We start from the raw sequence: 19,797 nt of genomic DNA, 5'->3' as shown, positions 1-19,797 counted from the left end.
CAGCCATCTGACCCGTTTTCTGTACCATGGAGGATCAGTACCTTCACTTTTTAAATTATGTGGTGTATATCTCTCAATTGCTGTCGATTCTATCTCTTTGAAATAATTCCACAACTTTTCTACGCTCACATGGTCAGATCGGAACGAGTGCAGACTCTCTCTTCAAAAGGCGTTAAGAAAATTTTTCTGTGTAACTGATGTTTATTAAACTCAGTATAATTCAATATGTTGGGAGTACATTTACACTTACTATACAGTATCACACAACCTCATGTACAAAAATGCACTTCGATGTAACCGTAGAATATTTTTGCTGTGTAATAGTACCCTACTTTATACAATATCTGCGCATTCTAACACTAAAAGGACTACAAAACATTCTCAGTGGCAAATAGCAACAGTTTTCAAAGCAGAATTACGTACTCATTCCGTGACAACATATAATTGAAATTGAGTACAAATTAATAGCTGCTAACAATGATTTCTCGAATGCAAGAAAGTTCGAAAATCGGATATGAATAAAATTACGAACAATATTACAATGTAATTAAGTCGAGCAGTTCACACACGGATTAGTAAGCAGTAACAAACATATGTCAGTTGACAAAATAGCATGCGATAAAACTAGCTTCGGTTTTATATGAAACTAAAGCAAATATGGAATCATTTACTACGTCAAATAGTAAGGAAGCGAGAAAAAATCTAGCAGAATACAAGCAAATACTGAGAAAGCCAGTCAAAGAGTACAATGCACATACATTGGTCGTAATTAGGAACACAATTGTATGCAATTAGAATCTGTTTGAAACGAAACCAAAAACATATGGAAGACTTTAAATCAGCTAATAAGAAATCGAAATGACGGTTTGATAAATTGGCAGCGCTCCGAGTGGCCTCATAGTCAACCAAGGTCGTGTTACCGAAAATCCCTTAACAATTAATGATTGGGTACTGCTGGTGATGAATGTCTACAATGTTTCGAAAAAAATGCCAGGATCAGATCTGTTAATAATATAAGTTTTACTGAACATTTCATTTGGTTACATGCATAGGGGTATAAAGTCGGTGGAAGTTTATGTTGCCTCAAACAACAATTTAAATTGTCATTTTTTTGAGGAGATACAGTGTGAACGTTAATAAAACCAACGAACTGCAGGGTGGATTCCTTCCTGGAAATGCAGGAAAAAGGGTTCTATGAACATGTCTTCAGATATGGGCTGTTGCCGTGGTAGATGGCGCTGAGGCATGAAAGTTCCCCTAATCAAGTGCCGTGTGTTCCAGGCTTTTGTGACGGATCCAGCGTACTATAGGCAGCAGAATGGTCCGCTATTCATGTCGGGAAAAAGCAGAGATGGTGTCTGCGTCCAATCAAGCAGATGGAAACGGTCGAGAGACCACACGGCTATAATAAAACAAGTACCCTCATGGACACCAACTCCATCACACAACACGTCAAGCTGTTTTTCGGCGTTTGTATGATCATGGGCTCCTTTCAGACCGACGAACGTCCAGGTAGGCGCTGCACTGTGTGTACACCAGATTTGGAGTTTTTACTGGGGTTCGTCTCAATATCCTATAGTACCCGGTCTTCCAAATCTGGTGTACACACAGTCCGTCGTCTCCCTGCGGGTTCGTCTGTCTCAAAGGACCTGTGATCACACAAATGCTCAAAAAGGGATTAAAATGTTGGCGTAATGTCATTGGTGTCTCTGAGGGTACTTGTGTTGGTACCTTTGTGCTTCCTCTCGATCGTTTCCATATGCTTAGCAGCACACAAACACCATTTCGGCTTGTTCCCTGCGTGAATAGCAGCCATTCTGCTGCTTACAGTACTATGGGTACCAATCACACAGCCTGCAATACACAAGAAACAGAAGGCATGTGGCCAGTTTCATTCGTCAGCGCCATCAGCCATGGAAACGATGCGTTTCCAGACACATGTTCATAGGACCTTTATTCGCTCCATCTCCAGTCAGGGATCTGTCCCTCCAGTTTGTCGGTTTTATTAATATTCAACCTGCGAATTTAACTGACGTATAAGCTTGATATGGACCAGTGATTCCAACGTTTCTGAGACCATTACCGCTTCGTGAATCAGATATTAGCTAATAACCACACGTACCGCCCCCCCCCCCCCTTTTTTCCCTCGCCCACCATCATCAACATTAGCATCTAACTAAATTTTAGAATGAAAACAAAGTTTCTTTGAACACTTACTTTTTTAAGTGACGATGCGTTTTATTAAACCACGATCGACTGACAAGTCTTCGAAGGAAGCACTTGAAATACGAATTCACGACATCCAGATAGTGATGCCTCCAGTATGTGAATATCGATACGTTTGAACGTCTATACATGAGGTGCATATGTGACACGAGGATAGCATACTGAATTGCCTAAACTGGTTCCGACAACAAGCAAAATACTTTCACAAATCGCACGGCTGTTTGGCCACCTTCATTGTCAAATATTTCGCCAGCTGCTTGCCCACGTCCACAAAGGATACTTGTTGTTAGGCCAACTTCTTGTAAGTCAGTTGATTCTTGGAGTTGTTTTTTCTGAATTGCCAGAAGCTGGAAGAATTCACGCTGCTTTATGTTTCTGTCTTACTACTGACGCTATTAATAATAATAACAGTAATAACACCTTGTAGATCCCACAGCAGTGTAGTAGCCATTAGATAGTTACTGTTGTTTTGTGCTGTCAGTTGGTTCGTATATTGTTGCTAACAGAATAATGAAGAAATTTCTCCTCATTTAAGGAATTACGTACAACTCAGAGTAGGCTTTTTCATGAGATATTTAAGCACATGTGATGTCTATTTCTCACTTTTACTGCCATAAATGCAAGGTACAAAGTACGTGAGTAGTGAGTGGACTGCGTGAGGAAGAAGTTGTTCGCAGCTTCGTTTGACAAGCTGTAAATTCCACCACATTTTGTCACGTGTTTATGCTAGTATATGAAAAAGTAATTATTGCTAACTTATATAATCAGTATTACAGTGTTACGAAATAGTGCTTAAAAGTAGTGATCTATTAATTGTAAGTTAGTTTCGTGATCGAAACACAACTACGCAACACCACATAATCTAAAGTCACTGTTAACGGACACGAACAATTATGAAATTTAATTTGACAAGACTTGCATTTCAGCTATAAAGTATAGTCCGTCGTTGAAATTAGTCGACAGCTTTGTATCAGTGATTTCTGTTGGCCAGCCTTCTAGTTTTTGAGAACAATGAGCAATCATCACGTCCCATTCTGCTATTCTACAGTTGCCATCAAACGTTATTTAAAGTTCAGTTTTGTCATTTGCTAAATGTGCTTCAAGCTCTTTGCAACAACGACGCACCCTTTCTAACTTCCATTACACTTCCTGAGACCATCAGACGCAGAAAGAGAGATAGAGAGAGAGATAGAGAGAGAGAGAGAGAGAGAGAGAGAGAGAGAGAGAGTCTTCCTCAAGCTCAGTTACTTCCCAGAAAAACTATTTCATGGCGTAAAAGAATTAATCATAAAAGTAGTTTTTAAAATGTAGAAAGTCTGATTTAATATGTAGGCTAGGAGCTCAAGTGGAAAACGACTCGGCTTTTTACTTTAAGCATTTTGTCCTAAAGCTATTTCATCTCAGGTTATAGTTTCTCTAGTGGCTTCCTGGTAAATGTGTTTCATTTGCATATGCGACGTTTCGTATTTGTTCTACAGCTTTGTCTGTAGCAGTAAGGCTGGTGAAGGTTCATTTTGTACGTGAGCTTTTAGAGAGCTTGGTATACACAGACATGCATATCTCCGACGTCGAGGCTGCGAGCCATTCGTAATGGAAAGCAAAAAGGCAGCGCAATACACTTCGTTCACTCCTGTCTCTGCTACGTATCGTAAAGTGAAGGCAGAGATATGTTTGCTTTGAGGTGTACGAGTGAAACCACTCCCTTTGAAAAGCACATACTCCCTCTCCCTCCCTGTCTGTCTCTTCTTCCCCCTCGTATGCCCTTAATTGTAACTTTACTTTTAGTAACCTGTGTGTGTGTGTCTGAGTGTGTGTTTGGTACACCCAGAGAGATTTCGATGCAAGACGACGTTAACGTATCTTATGTCAAATTCTTTATTCTTAACACGAATAATGTAACACAAAAATTTAAACAGCAGCATATTATTAAGCGGCAGCGTGTTACTGCCATAACAGACGGAAAAGAAATCAGTAATTGCTAAATGAGTAGAAGAAAATCTTTCCTGCTGTTGGCTGTTTCTTATAAACTGAAGATTTCTTAGCCCCAACCATAGCACAAATCGTTTTTAAGAGGCTGTGTGATGAAAACATATACTAATACACTGACCACACAGAACATTATGACCAGCGACCTACTGTCGATGGAAATCCATCCAGGCGATAGGAGCGCCACCTGGCGAGGAATGACTGTTAGTCAGACACACACACGGTGCATGTAGTAACAGTGAGCGTTTGTAGAATGGGGAAGCCACGCGATCTATCCAAGACTGACCGAGGTCAGATTGTGACGGCCCAGAGGCTCCGCACAAGCGGTTCGGGAACTACACCACTTGTCGGGTGTTCGAAGAGCGCTAGGGTGAGTGTTTTCAGCACGTGGCGAGGCCAAGGTGAAATCACGTCCAGACGTTGTTGGGTTAGGCGGAAACCCCTCATTACAGATGTCGGACGTCGTAGGCTGGGGAGACTAGTAATACAGGACAGACGGCGAACTGTGACAGAATTAACACCAGATTTTCTTTAATGGTGGGCAATGTACAAGTGTGTCTGAACACGCAGAGCACCAAACACTCCTGAGGATGGGCCTCCACACCCGACGAAGCATGCATGTGCCAATGTTAATATCACCACATCGATAACTACGACTGAAATGGGCTCTTGACCATCAGCACTGGACGATGGTGCAGTGGCAGAGTATAGCATGGTGTGAAGAGTTCCGATACATTTTTCATCTTGCCGATGGGAAAGAACGAATCCGTCGTCTCCCAGGGGAACGGCTCCTTGACACCTGTACTGCTGGACGGAGACAAGCTGGTCGCGGCTCTGATGTGATCTGTGGATCACTCATGTGGTTATCCATGGGTCAAATGGAACCAACGCAAGGCACTTTGACGGCCAAGAACTATCGTACAGTGGTTGAAGATCACGTAGACCCCTTCATGACGATCATGTTTCTAGACGGCAGTTGCATTTTTCAACAAGATAATACACCATGTCGCAAGGTCAGGAGTGTGATGGAGTGGTTCGAGTTCCAATTGATGTGCTAGCCCCCGAGCTCGCCAGATCTGAACCCGACCGAGCACATCTGAGATGTGATTAAATGTGGCATCGTGCTCATCGCCCCCCGCCCCGAAATTTACGGTAATTAGGTGACTTGCGTGTGCAAAAGTGGTACTAGCCCCTCCAGCGACCTACGAAGGGCTCATTGTTTTCATTCCACGACGTGTCTCCGCTGTTACCCGTGACAAAGGTAAACATAGCGGCTATTAGGTAGGTGGCCATAATGTTCTCGTTCATCAGTGTAACAGCATAGTAAACGTCAGAACTTTTATAATTGTAAAAAGATTTACTTCTCAAAGACCAAAAACGTACTAGTAGCAAATAAAATTAGAATGCACTGTTGTTAAGTACATGTCATGATATTAATAAGGGGAGATAACCGATGTGACATAATTTAATTTAAGGAGGCGTACTTTTATATTTTAGATATTAAAAAAGTGGGCAGAGAAGAACCAGCATTACGTAATCTGGCAAAAATACAAGAAAAGCGCGTGGCCCATATTTTTATGCGTACAATTATGAACGAACAACTATTATATCTACAAAAGTGAATTAGAAATGGATGTGAAATTCTGAGCCAGTGTAGACACGAACACAGACATCATTCTATCATTGATAAATCGCTATCCATAGGGGGCATGTTAGCACAGCAATTTCGCGAACACTTTAAGCGTCGCACGATCGAACGGTAGTGATGTCTCATGGAAAATTCATTCATTGCACTGGGTTTTCCCCACAAGCTTTGGGCCACAAAGAGCTTAAGCAAACTTTTTAGCTTATGAAATTGCAGAGCTGTGAGGTTAGGTGTTATTTTGTTTGACGAATGCTACAGAAATTGAGGTAAAAAATCACTAGGTGACCGGCCACACGATCACTCCAACATTGCGGGCTGCCTGACGCATAAAATGTAGTAGGTCACACAAGATGATACCTGAGGTTGAAACGATTCTGCTCTCAAAATACCAATACGTGTTGTTGTGTTGGGCATCCCTACGCTACGATTCGCTGTTAATCGTGTGGTCAAACAATGGTTGACGAGGACGCTGCTCCGCCAATGTCCCCTCTTTCCGTATTGTGCACTGGTCATATCTGAAACACCAATATGATGTGTGACATCCGAAAGACAAATCGGCATTTCTGGTGTCGCTACTGGGAAGTTCTTCAAGGCATACAGCTGCTCCTGGTACGCACTTTTCCCCAAGATGATAGCTGCCGTAACTTGAACACAAGAGAGGACGTCAGACACGAGCACTTGATTATGGTAGCCCATCTTTGTGGACAGAATTCTTAATTCAGGATAGTGTATTGGGGTTTGAAGTGAGTTTATCCCGTTCAGATCTCGATGGCAGTCTAAATCTTCATTTTCCAAAATCTTTCAATTATTTGTTGATGTACCGCCCTGATTACAACACCAGGCGGCAACAGCTCTGGAGGAATCACATTTGTCTTGAGTATTTCGTAGAAAATTTTGACAGGCAATGGTGTTAAATGTAACTATACATTATGATTCCTACACATAGAGTCGTTAGGAGAGCAGGATAAATGATAACGCCGTGCTTCTCCACAGGAGTGTCTTTACAGAGTTAACAACCAATGTGGATACTTCATACGAATGAAGAGTCCGTAAACTAATCAAAGTTAGTGCAAGAGTTAAACACGTGAGTCGATTTCGTTTCCCTCGTAATATGGGCCGTTTCTTGACATAGAATCCCATGTAAACTTCATCTTTACTCTTCTCCATGAGAACTCGATAATAAGCTTCATAAAAACCAGTGTTCATAAGGTACCGAATACCGGCATTCCAGTTACTTTAAGGATGAATTAGCACGAAAAATTCGTGGACTTCCTAATCTGTTGGCTAACAGATATTGACCCTCTTTCCTGGTCTTTTCTTTTAGTGTATGCTCCATGGACAGTATCCACTGAACCTGCATATGATATAACGAGTGAAAGTCTTCCGATATGGAACTACCCATAAGCTTGAAATAATTTCACCGACACCTTCATTGTGCAATTTTTTATCTATGAGTGGAAGTACTGTAATGCCAAGACCAAGAATTACATCATTTATTTGCATAAAGAAACGAAGTGTACGAATAACTGCTGTTCACATCTAGCGCTCAGCATTACTGCCTCCTGGAAGGGGATGCAGTGGAGCGATGAGTCGCCGACGTTAAAGGATTCGTTCGCAACTACGGCAATCATGATAACTGTCGAAGAAGTCAATGCTTCCATAGTATAATCTGTGTATGGTCTGCGAGGAGGCGCAGCAGTCAGCAATCTTGATGATTCTCAGTGAAGCCAACATCCTCAGAACGTAAGATGTGTGTACATGAGATGTACTCCCAGTTGCGAAAATGGACTACCATCAGCCCACATAATGGAATGACGACAACGAAAATTTGTGTCGGTCCCGGAGTCGAACATGACCTCGGGATTCGAGACTTGTGACTCGAATGTGATAGTGTATGGATCTAATGTCCATAACTCCCATGAGATTCAGCTATTACCTAATAAAAAAAATTCTATGTGTGTGTGTGTGTGTGTGTGTGTGTGTGTGTTCTACAACTGAAAAAGGATTTATCTGAAACATAGCAAAATTCTCAGTCCTCTTTCTTACAATAACACATTATAATGACCTATCAAAATGCTTTCATCAATTGCAGTACATGTATGAAGTCTCTTGTGAATGAGTTGAACTGCCCTCATTAATAAAGGTATATCTACTACAATATCATGTTATTTGATTTCTGTATACTTACTCATTTACAGATGCAGGAGACTGTTTCCCTACGGTAGTTTTCTCTACGGCAAGAAATTCTGAGAGATTCGAAGGAAGATCCACTTGATATGGTAAACAGATCTTACATAGATTTTGCTGATTCTGCGTAACAAACGACTCTTTGTAATATTAATATTACTTATGAATTAAGAGGGCTTTCTATATTATCGAACCTGGATTTCCCTCTTATCACGAGCGGTCGCCTTACTATAAGGCAATCCGAGCACAACTCACAGTGAGACACAAACTTCCGTACGTCGTCAGCCATGTATCTACAACCTGTGTATATTCCCGTACAGAGAGACAAGTTACTTGAAAGTCACTTGCCCCGTGTCGGCGGATAAATACGATTAAATGTTCCTACGGACACACATGCATGTTCGAAGGAACATTGCATCGTGATTCGTACAAGCTGTGTATGGCCTGTGAGGAAGCGTGACCTTCAGTAGTTGGCTTGACAGTTTTCAGTGTCGAGCAGTCGGTGGTGATGGCAGCGTCGATTGTACAATGGCTCCGCCCGCAGCACCGAGTGGCGAGTCCTAATGCAGACTAGACGTTGCCCAGAAGCTCAGGTCGTCACTCTCAGAGGTGGGCAAAATCCATGGACCTTAGGAAAGTGAGATGGTTCCACAGCAGTAGCGATGGCGGCTCGCATGAGCAGAGGCAGGCAGCAAATAATTTGCCCATAGCCTTGTGCTCGAGCTGTGCGATACCCATTCTTGTTTTGCAACAGCGTCAATTTCTGCTGTATGAACCACAACAAACCATAGCTTCAATATAAGACAATATGGCTACCAATGCTGTGCCGCTGATATTACGACTCCGGTCCCTCGGCTGCCCGGTTATGTGGTAACTGCCCGGCGTCATAGTAGCAATTCTTGTAGTATCAGCGCGAACGGTCCCTGATACAACAGTGTCTTATCAGCTCTAGTCTGACTTGTTTCTGTTGCTTCTTGCATCAAACGTGGCAAGTGTCTCAATTTTACTCAGTAATGCCCAGTAAACAATTTTGCGGTGCAGCAATAGCATGGGTTCGCCATATCGATGCAAGCCGCAGAAAGCGACGCATCGTGTTTGCAGAAAAACAGGCACACGTCAGAACACTGTGCTGAAGATTTTACACAACCTCTCCATTTCCCCGCACATAATGTGCAACTGAGGCAAGCTTTGCAGCCAGGTGATAGGGCAGATTTGCTGAGTTTTCTGGTAACTTGCTGGAAAGAATCGATGCAGACAGTACCTTAATAAATTATATTTTTCCCATTACGGATCTGTTCAATATTCTGGGAACATTAACAGGGATCATGCTCGGATCCGGAGGTCATAGAACACACATATCGTGGTACAGCGGATGAGGGACAGCCCAAGAGCGAATGTGTGTAGCGGCTGAACGCACGACACAGGTATTGGACGCTTCTTTTTCACTGAGCTTGCCGTTATGGTAGTAGTTTAGTTGGGCATGTTGGAAATTTATGACGCATCTCAGTTACAGGAATTTCAAACCAAGGTAGCTTTTAAACAATTTGATGCACTACCACACTGGGGGTTATTTGTTCCTCAGATCTAGGAGGAAACCTTTCCGCATATATGGATCAGTAGAGACCGTGCACCATCGTGACCACCACGTTCACCAGACACAAATCGACTTCCTTTTTCTAGGTTTACGTCAAAGATAAACTGTTCAGGCCTCCAGTCCCTGATGTGCAACCTCTTACAACGCGAATACGAGCTGGTGCAGAGGCGGTGGCAGTAGATAGGTTGGGAAAGACATGGAGAGAAATTGATTATCACCAAGTCGTTCTAAGGACAACAGACGGAGCAAATGTGGAACTGTATAGAAAAAAAGCTAATTATTTAAGCTACCATATGCAGCAAACTGCACAGTTGTATATAGAACACTTCCTCAGAAACAACTTTTTGTAATCGCGAAATGATTTCACGCTCACCTTACATTACATTTTCCATACGTTTGGTTTCTCCATACAGTAATGTAACACTATCGACGACACTGGGGCCACAGAGAAAGTACTCGGAAAGGTACATATCGAACCTACATTGTGTGGCACGCGGGTGATGGATACAACTTTCCTCGTGATACTTTCACGTATTCTGCTCCGCTTCTTGGCTGCTGGACAGTCTTGGTGTTTCGCTTTGGTAAAAGACCGTCCTAAGCCTCCAGGTATCTTTTGCGGCAAATACTGCGAGCCTTAGATCTGGAACGCCTAGATCTGAAACACCGGAATCCTGTAAACACGGACTGTGTTTCATTATACTAAACAGACAAAGTGACCTTTGCTGCATTAGGCTTCCTTGTATGTCAGGAGACCTCTAATATTTACGGTCTAGTGTAGAAAATATAGTTTCATGGATATTACATTTCTTTGTTAATACAGTGTCTCGTATACGCTCCAATAAAACGAACTTAGTTTAATGGCTAATAAACAAGTTGCTCATGTCTACTAAAGAGTAAATACACAAAATACTGGAAGTGAGAACTCTTGCAAATTTCTAAAAACATATTTAAATGTGTACATGATTTTCTATGAGTCTGTAATAGGTTACAAGAGGCCACAATAAGTACGTACATTTGCTAGACATGTTGCAAGCGACTGGCTGTGTTGGCGCAGTGCCTGACACACTAGACTCGTACTGGGAGGCTGTTGGTTCGCGTATCCATCCGGTCATCCGTACTCGGTTTTAATAGATCTTTAAAGTAGTGTTAGGTAAACGTCGGTATTGTTACACTAATGATCTGCCCTTGAAGCATAAAATTCGTCCCTTGTCTTAGATATCTCAAGCAACCTTCATACGTCTTTCGTACTAACAAGTAATTGTATTCTCCATGGACTTCCCCAACTCAACTCTTTGAACAGGTCATTCCCTATTATGGCGATTCTCCTAAGAGTTTCAGTCCAGTGAGATATGTATGAGGTTTCCTACAGAACGTAGAAGTGTTTGGTAGAAGCCTTGACTCGCACATAATGGAGTACCGGAAAGAATCTCACAAGGACATATCGGCCGAGCAGCCTTTGTTCGAATCCAATTACATACACAATTTTATTTTAATCCGTTTGTGATCATGAAATGTAATATTTCATTTTAGGTACAAGATATTTATGTACAAATTGCTTTCTAGCCATCACAAATCCTGACTTTTGGGTGTATAAAATCTCGATATTCCATAACAATCCGACTATATATATATATATATATATATATATATATATATATATATATATATATATATGTGTGTGTGTGTAACAGAAAGAGAGTGTGTGTGTGTGTGTGTGTGTGTGTGTGTGTGTGTGTGTGTGTGTGTGTGAGAGAGAGAGAGAGAGAGAGAGAGAGAGAGAGAGAGAGAGAGAGAGAAGAGGCGCCTCGCTGCGCTTTGCCCTTACATCTGAACGTTCTATATGCGCTTAACAACGGGGCACTTCTCACGACTGATGACGGGAGTTTGTGAGTCGGTGGAACCAGACTGTTTCTTCATTCTTTTCCTTTCATTTTAAAGCATAGTTTCCAACAAAACTGTTTGTAGGAACTATGTACAGCAACACACTGTAACTTTAGCAGTACGAATTTAATTGGCGAAAGAACAAAATATAAAAACGCTGCAAAAGAAGCACACAAACGGAAAAAAATATAAAAAAATTATACGACAAAGTAAAATTGCAAAAAAGGAATTTTCAGAGGCGAAATGGAGTCATGACTGTGGGAAAGATAGTTCCCGGTTATAGGAAAATTAGAGGGGCCGTTGGAGAAGTGAAGCAGCTATGTGAAGGAGTTCAGGTGGCAAGTCAGAACTAAGACGAGGATGGAAGTTAAAAGGAGAATGCAACATATAGAAGAGCTACACATGTCAAACGAATTTGTAGAAATTGCTTTAGATAAGGAAGACGAAACAGATCAAACGGAGATGGGCCACATGATATTGTGATAACACTGATAAACGGAAGCCGAAACAAGGCACCTGGAGTTGACGTATTCCCTTACAGTTATTAAGATGCTTGGAAGAACAAAAAAATGGTTCAAATGGCTCTGAGCACTATGGGACTCAACTGCTGTGGTCATAAGTCCCCTAGAACTTAGAACTAATTAAACCTAACTAACCTAAGGACATCACACACATCCATGCCCGAGGCAGGATTCGAACCTGCGACCGTAGCAGCCCCGCGGTTCCGGACTGCGCGCCTAGAACCACTAGACCACCGCGGCCGGCTTGGATGAACATACTATGACAAAACTGTTCCACAAGACATGCAAGATAATGTATATGAGATAAGCGAAATCCCCTCAAACTTAAAAAAAATGTAGTAATTCAAATTACAACAATGGAAGGTTCTGATACCTTACTATCAGATAAGCCAAGTTGAGAAAAAGCAATCGTAGTTAAACATCTAGAGGAGGCGACTGGAATATGCTATATTAAATTCTGAAAGTAGAAGGGATTAAATACAAAAAGCAAAAAGCTATTTACAACTTGTACGGAAATCAGATTGCAGTTATAAGAGTCGGAGGAAACGAAACCGATGAAGCAGTTCAGAATGTATATTGAGCAACTAGTGAAAGATACGACGTGTTCATCGGGTAACTTTACACTGAGGTGACAAAAGACATGGCATACCAACTGATATCGTGTCTGTCCTCCTTTTTTCTCGTGTAGTGCAACAATCGACGAGGTATGGACCCAACAAGCCGTTGGAAGATCCGTGCAGAAATACTGAGCCATCCTGCATAATGGCGAAAATGTTCCCAGTCCAGGATTTTGTGCACTAGCTGACCTCTCCATTATGTCCCATAACGATGGGATTTATGTCGGGTGATGTGGGTGGCCATATCACCGGCTCAAATTGTCCAGAATATTTTTCAAACCAGTCGCGAAGAATTATGGCCAGGTGATATGGCGCACTGTCAACCATAAAACCGAGATGTTCACGACCCCAGGAGAGGCGTTGCAGGCAATGTGGTGTAGTTAGCAAAGGCATCCACGCTTGTCTTCTGCTGCGTTAGCCTATTAACGCTAAATGTCGCGGCACTGTCCTAAAGGATACGTTCATCGTACGAACCACATTGATTTTTACGTTATTTCAGGCAGTGTTGCTTGTCTCTTAGCACTGACAACTCTTCGCACACGTCACTCCTCTCGGTCGTTGAGTGAAGTATTATTGTTGTTCAGCGTTGAATTATCACAGCACAGGCTTACATTGACGTTTTAAGCACCTTCTTGCTACCCACTGTCGAAGAGCAATTCGGGGATAGCGACTGCATCTTTCTACACGATCGAACACCTGTTCATAATGGACGGTCTGTGGCGGAGTGGTTACATGGCAATAACATTCCTGTAATGGGCTGGCTTGCACAGAGTCCTGTTTTGGAACGCCGACTTTGTGCCAGGCCTTACCGCCCGACGTCGATACCCCTCCTCAGTGCAGCACTCCCTGAAGCACTGGCTGCCATTCCCCGAAAAACCTTACAGCACCTGAATGAACATCCTTGCGGGAGTGGAAGCTGTCATCAAGGCTAAGGGTGTGCCAACACCAAATTGAATTCCAGCATTACTGATGGATGGCGCCACGAACTTGTAAGTCATTTTCAGCCAGGTGTCCGGATACTTTTTATCACATAGTGTATCTCCTTTCTTCTCATTTCTTTAATGCTACTTTGATGCAAATACACAGTTCCATTTCCAGAAGGAAATAGATAAGATGCAGGAAAGATTGCAATATACAGTGGGCGTGGCACGATGATAAAATCTGTTTGCCCTACCTCCGCCGCAGTGACGCGCTTGCCCATGCGGCAACGTGCCGAGATGGCTGACAAAGAGTGTGACTCGTGGAATAAAGCCGAAGCGGCCAGGCATCTGTTATTCGGTGAACACATCTGACATCGAGTTGATCCGTTGCCACGCCACAGATATTGTTCCATTGTTTCAGAGAATATTGACTTTCTGCTCGTCCTGCAGCTGATTTTAAACATTTGTAGTTCACTTTGCCAACACGCGACAAGAATTATGGTCCGATTATTCTCTTCGTGTTCATACATAGTAACACATAACACTTTTAAAACATCCTTCACTTTGACAGTTTTAAATTACCGATCAACATATACACGCTACTCTATAAATATTGAGTAAGGACTGACCTGTACTATTTACTGGAAGACACCTTTTATTCTCGAGTCTTTATAGTTTTGTATGAAAATAAATATTTTTAATGTAAACAGGTTATATAATTTATCTCTATTAGTTTTTTGAAAGGAGATATGCTTCATAATTGTGTTTTAAGTTGTACTGGAGCACTGTCTATATTTTTTCTTATGTCATTTTAATCAGAAAACTATTAATTTGTCGACAAGTCGCAGATTATGGATTTTCTCATTCAGGCAATCCAAACGCATCCAATTAGCTATCCCTGGAACGTACTATTCCCATCACCCATATTTGCATATACACTTCACAAGATATTGTACAGTAGGGACTGGAGGAATTCCATTGCGTATCCGTGACATACACATTGCTATAAATGTAACGTTGTATGAAGCTGGTATTACGCTGTGTCAGTTCTGTCTGCACTCTCTATCTATATTTCCTGTAAGTTCGTAACTTATGTCACTTCGTTCTATGCCTTATACTGACGCCTGAGGCAAATATTAGATTCGGAATACAATGAAAGTTTTACAGTCGTAGTTCTACTAAAATCTGCTATACTTCGTCTATTGTAAGCTCAAACCTAATGTAAAAAAAAACCTGCTTTTCACGTTGAACGACTTACCTTCGGGCTGAGTGCATGTACACTAAATGTTGTGACGCAAACGGAAATTAGGCGTATTTATGTCTCACTTATTTCGTGTTATTCTAGTTTGAATGAACCCACTCGGATAGCTGTGCTTGTTAAAGTTCAGCATCCGGGACAAGAGTAAGGCGGCCCCGAGTTGAGTTCACCCGGCGGATTAACGACGAGAATCTGTGTGCCATGCAGCCTGGATGTGGTTTTTAGGCGGTTTCCCACATCCTGAGAGGTGAATACCGCACTGGTCCTAAGTGTCGCCGCAGTTACTCGAGTAGCAAGCATTTAGAAAACTTTCGCTTACCATCACATGAATTACACTCACAGACAGCGTACACAGAGGTATATGGCCACCCCCTAAATTAACTATGGCATTTCCCTCATCTACAACACCGACTCTGTGCCGATGCGGGTCTGAGCCATAAGAGAATAAGATGATTCCAGCGTGAATAACTCAATGAGGCACGCCGAAGCATAGGAAGTCCTAAATGTTTTGGTAATTATCGAGTTAAAAGTTTAACTCTCGCAATTTTAGTTTCATAGTTCATTGGGCATTCACGTTCTCTGCCCAGCCTGTTGTCCTGGTGTGAGATAATCGTTCGTCTGCGTCATGAAATGCGTGAAATAGTTTCGTCTTCTGTAGCGCTGCATAAGCCCAGAAAACCTTTAAGAAGCAGAGTGAAACAAACTTTGCTTAGTGTCTCTGGGAAGATGTAAAAAAATGCGTGCTCGTCGATTTTGTAAAAAGCATGATGTATGCGCGAGATGGCGTCACGTTTGGTGTTGTTGACTTGTTCCTCATCAATGTAGCAGACAGCTGCAACTATGGTGAACTGAATTCCTGGAATTCTGTTATGAAAGTTGTTGAAAGATCGCCAGATGACTTGTTCCAGGAATTGCATTCTGTGGCTTGAGTGCTTGGTAATACAGTGACAGTGCGCTTTTGCTTCATCCGTACCTTGCTTAGTTTGCGACAGTTTTTTTTCTGCTGATGGGTCTTTTCCGTAAACTTCGCTTTTTGCCTCATACCTTGTGAAGTGCATAATTACAGTTTTAGCACATAGTAATTCATTTTTCTTACAAAATGTACTCAACGGGTTTTTCAAGTTATACTGTTATGAAGTAATGGGGTATCAAACGCTTCAATGAGAAATATAGTCGCTGAGGGGTATGATTGTTCTTAGTCGCATTATATTGTATGAATACATTTTAATTATTACTGTGTGAGTCTGAAAGTTTAAGAAATTTTGCTTTGTAACAGAAAGGGAATGAAATGAAACACGTTCAGTTTATATAACATTTTGGAACAAATGGTTAATCATTTGTTTTCACTGGATATGATTGGTACCACGAACATCTGGACACAGATACTTTGGTAGTTTTGGCGCATACTTAGTGTTGTGTGGTGCGAATTATGAATAAATGACGTGAAGAATCATTCTACTGGCATAGTGGTTTTGGTGGATAGACAAAATATAAACGCGAAGTGATGTTGGTGGTCAGGAATTAATAATTTGTCATTGGAGAAAAATCGTCTTATAATGATTGTGCGATCAAGACAATCTCAGCCACCGCGTACAGCAAAGTTGCCTCGAACACCACGGGCTTAACTGTATACGCCTTGTACATCTCATACTGCACTAGATATCCACCAGCTGCTTATAGTGTGATAAAGACGACTCAGTATTGTTTTATATATTCATTGTGAGGGCTCTCTTAAATGCGCAAAAAAACTGAATCCTTGCACTCAGATTTCGCATTCTTTTATTGTCACGCACCAAAAAAAGAGAATTTTCATTTTACCTGTCGAGTGGTGTCTGATATCGAAGCTATCTACATAGATTAATTATTCACTCGGGAAGTGTGGGGCATAATGATAGCGAAAGAAAGAGAGAAAGCGAGAAACATGTATCCAATATAAACAAGTTTTGGGCAATCAACATATATTTACAATGACGCTATTACTGTAGCAAATATAGCTGGAAGTTATCTGAGAGTTAAAAGTTGAAGCAATTAGTACTTCGTAGAAATGACTGTGAAATATTCGAATAATATTTATTCCTCAACGCCCACTTTCCAAATTGTCATTTTGATCCACTGAGAGAATTACTTATTGCGATGGTGGTTAATGAAATGAAATGAGATATACTTTTACTATATCGAGTCTCTTTTTGAATCAAAAAAGGTTTTTGTTGATATGTTATTTTTTTATGTGCAAGAACTTGTACTCAGCTTTTATATACGCTTCCTATGGCTCTGAGCACTATGGGACTTAACATCTATGGTCATCAGTCCCCTAGAACTTAGAACTACTTAAACCTAACTAACCTAAGGACGTCACACAACACCCAGTCATCACGAGGCAGAGAAAATCCCTGACCCCGCCGGGAATCGAACCCAGGAACCCGGCCGTGGAAAGCGTGAACGCTACCGCACGACCAAGAGCTGCGGACCGCTTCCTAAGGCAGTCACAGAAATGATTGTGTTGAGTTACAAAGTAGGTTGTTTGGTAAGTCTTTACTACCTTGACAGTCCAGTTAACCACTGTAGCCGCGCAGGGTAACTGCCCGGTCTCAGGCACCTAGCCACGGTTTGCGCGGCTCCGCCCGGGCGGAGGTTCGAGTCCTCCCTTGGGCATGAGTGTGTGTGTGTGTGTGTGTGTGTGTGTGTGTGTGTTTTGTCCTTAGCGTAAGTTAGTTTAAGTTAGACTAAGTAGTGTGTAAGTCTAGGGACCGATGACCTCAGCAACTTACCACAAATTTAAAAAAAAAACATTGTGGTACAGTGGTATTTATTATTATTATTATTATTATTACCACTTACTGATACTGACTATATTTATTGAAGTTTGTAATTAATCTGATTAATTAATTGTGAATAACTGGATGACAAAGAAATATCTAACTCAGTTTCTGTTTGCGACTCTTGCCATCTAGGTTTTTCACAGGTCATTAATTCAATTATTACAAAAACGCCCGACGGAATGTGAAGCGAGTGAACATTTTGCAATTTTTGAACATTTCCGCAGATACACGCAATGTGTTGTTAATTTTGAGGTATCCATTGCCATCTGCGTCTTCACGCTGTAGATTATTGCTGATTGTTCTACCTTTTAGGGTAAGTTTGCCACCCCAAGGGCAAGAGGGTGCTCTGAATCTGTGTCCGCTCCTCTGTCCCCCTTGACAAAGCCTTTCGCAGAAAGTGGGTAACTTCTTATGCCAAAAGCCTTCAGCTACAATTGCTGATGAATATCATTCAAAATTTTAACAGTGGTAGGATTAGAGCCTGTGACCGAGGAGGTTCTGATTACGAGCCAAAGATGCTATCACTAGTCCAGAGGTCTACCTTATCAGCTTATATTGATCACATTCTCTCATTAGTAAACGAAGCTGTCTGTATCCTTCTAAAGCAAACCTAATCAAAGGCTAAGAAAACATGGCTATGTCATGTGGGTACTAATACTGCGTCGGACGATCTTTTTCCCCGTGTAATGCAGCAACTCGACATGGTATGGACTCAACAAGTCGTTAGAATTCTGCTGCAGAAATATTGTGCCATGTTGCCTCTACAGCCGTCCATAATTGTGAAAGTATTGTCACCCAGGATTTTATTATTAAAAGTATCACGGCTTATAGCCGTGATACTTTTTCCTGCGCCGAACACGGTGCATGAGCTAACTCTTGTGTAGATCTGAACAGTATACAATGGTACGACAGTTATGCGTTGTGGTTTCATAACATTACGGGATAAAGGCTTCGGAGAATTAGTTTAAAAGACTTCGCAAACTGAACTTTCCGGCGCCGGGCCGTCATCAGGCAGCGCGCAGCTCGCAGTGCGATTCCCAAACCTGCAGGCACGACGAGGAAGACGCAGGGGTGCAGCTGGGTGCCGAGTTCGTTGCGCGCCCAGCAGAGCAGCGTGCCGTAGTCGCGCTCGCTGAGCGGCGTGTGCGTGGCGACGCTGCGGCCCGGCTGCGTGGTGACGGCGGCCGGCGTCGAGCTGGGCCCGCCCGCGCTGCTGTTGAAGGCCCAGCGGAAGAGCGTGGCCGCCGGCCGCGCCTCCACCTGGCAAGGCACCGACACCGTCTCGCGGCGCGCCGCCCCCCATACGCGCTGCTGCCCGTGCACGCACTCCGGGGCGTCTGGCGGACAGCAAGAGAGACCGCTCTGCACCACCTGCTACTGCACAGCGACTTCAGTCTTTCACAGGAAAGGCGTCCGGATTTTACGGACCTTACATGAGCTTAACGACAGTACGATACAGTATGAGACCCTCAAAAAATAATTATTACATCAACAAAAGGCAATGGCAGTTAATCTCACGTACCGAAAACTAACAAAACAATATCTGCCAATATACGGACAGGGGTATGAATAAACTGAAGGGTACAGGGTGCCCCCATCTGCAGGTGGTCGCTCATGTCGGCACCAATGGTTGGCTCTGGCTCTGAGCACTATGGGACTTAACATCTATGGTCATCAGTCCCCTAGAACTTCGAACTACTTAAACCTAACTAACCTAAGGACATCACACAACACCCAGCCATCACGAGGCAGAGAAAATCCCTGACCCCGCCGGGAATCGAACCCGGGAACCCGGGCGTGGGAAGCGAGAACGCTACCGCACGACCACGAGATGCGGGCTAGGCACCAATGATGTGTGTCGCTATGGATCGGAGGAAATCCTCTCTGGCTTCCGGCGGCTATCTGATTTGGTGAAGACTGCCAGTCTCGCTAGCGGGATGAAAGCAGAGCTCACCGTCTGCAGCATCGTCGACAGGACTGACTGCTGACCTTTAGTACAGAGCAGAGTGGAGGGCCTGTATCAGAGGCTGAGACGGTTCTGCGACCGTGTGGGCTGCAGATTCCTCGACTTGCGCAATAGGGTGGTGGGGTTTCGGGTTCCGCTGGATAGGTCAGGAGTCCACTACACGCAGCAAGCGGCTAC

The 19,797-nt window shown here is 42.8% G+C and overlaps 1 protein-coding gene across 1 annotated transcript in view; it reads right to left on the bottom strand.

Moving 5' to 3' along the window:
• LOC126453417 (neural cell adhesion molecule 2-like) overlaps window positions 1-19,797 on the bottom strand; it is a 581,048-nt gene that overhangs the window by 154,152 nt on the left and 407,099 nt on the right. The window contains exon 6 of the mRNA XM_050091127.1: window positions 18,698-18,991. Within this exon, the coding sequence (XP_049947084.1) occupies window positions 18,698-18,991 (294 nt within the window). The remainder of the gene's footprint in view (window positions 1-18,697; window positions 18,992-19,797) is intronic.

The sequence above is a fragment of the Schistocerca serialis genome, chromosome 1 (genome assembly GCF_023864345.2).
Source record: "Schistocerca serialis cubense isolate TAMUIC-IGC-003099 chromosome 1, iqSchSeri2.2, whole genome shotgun sequence".
Taxonomy (NCBI): domain Eukaryota; kingdom Metazoa; phylum Arthropoda; class Insecta; order Orthoptera; family Acrididae; genus Schistocerca; species Schistocerca serialis.
Note: the sequence above shows the minus strand (reverse complement) of the source record. Positions and strands in the feature narration are given on the sequence as shown.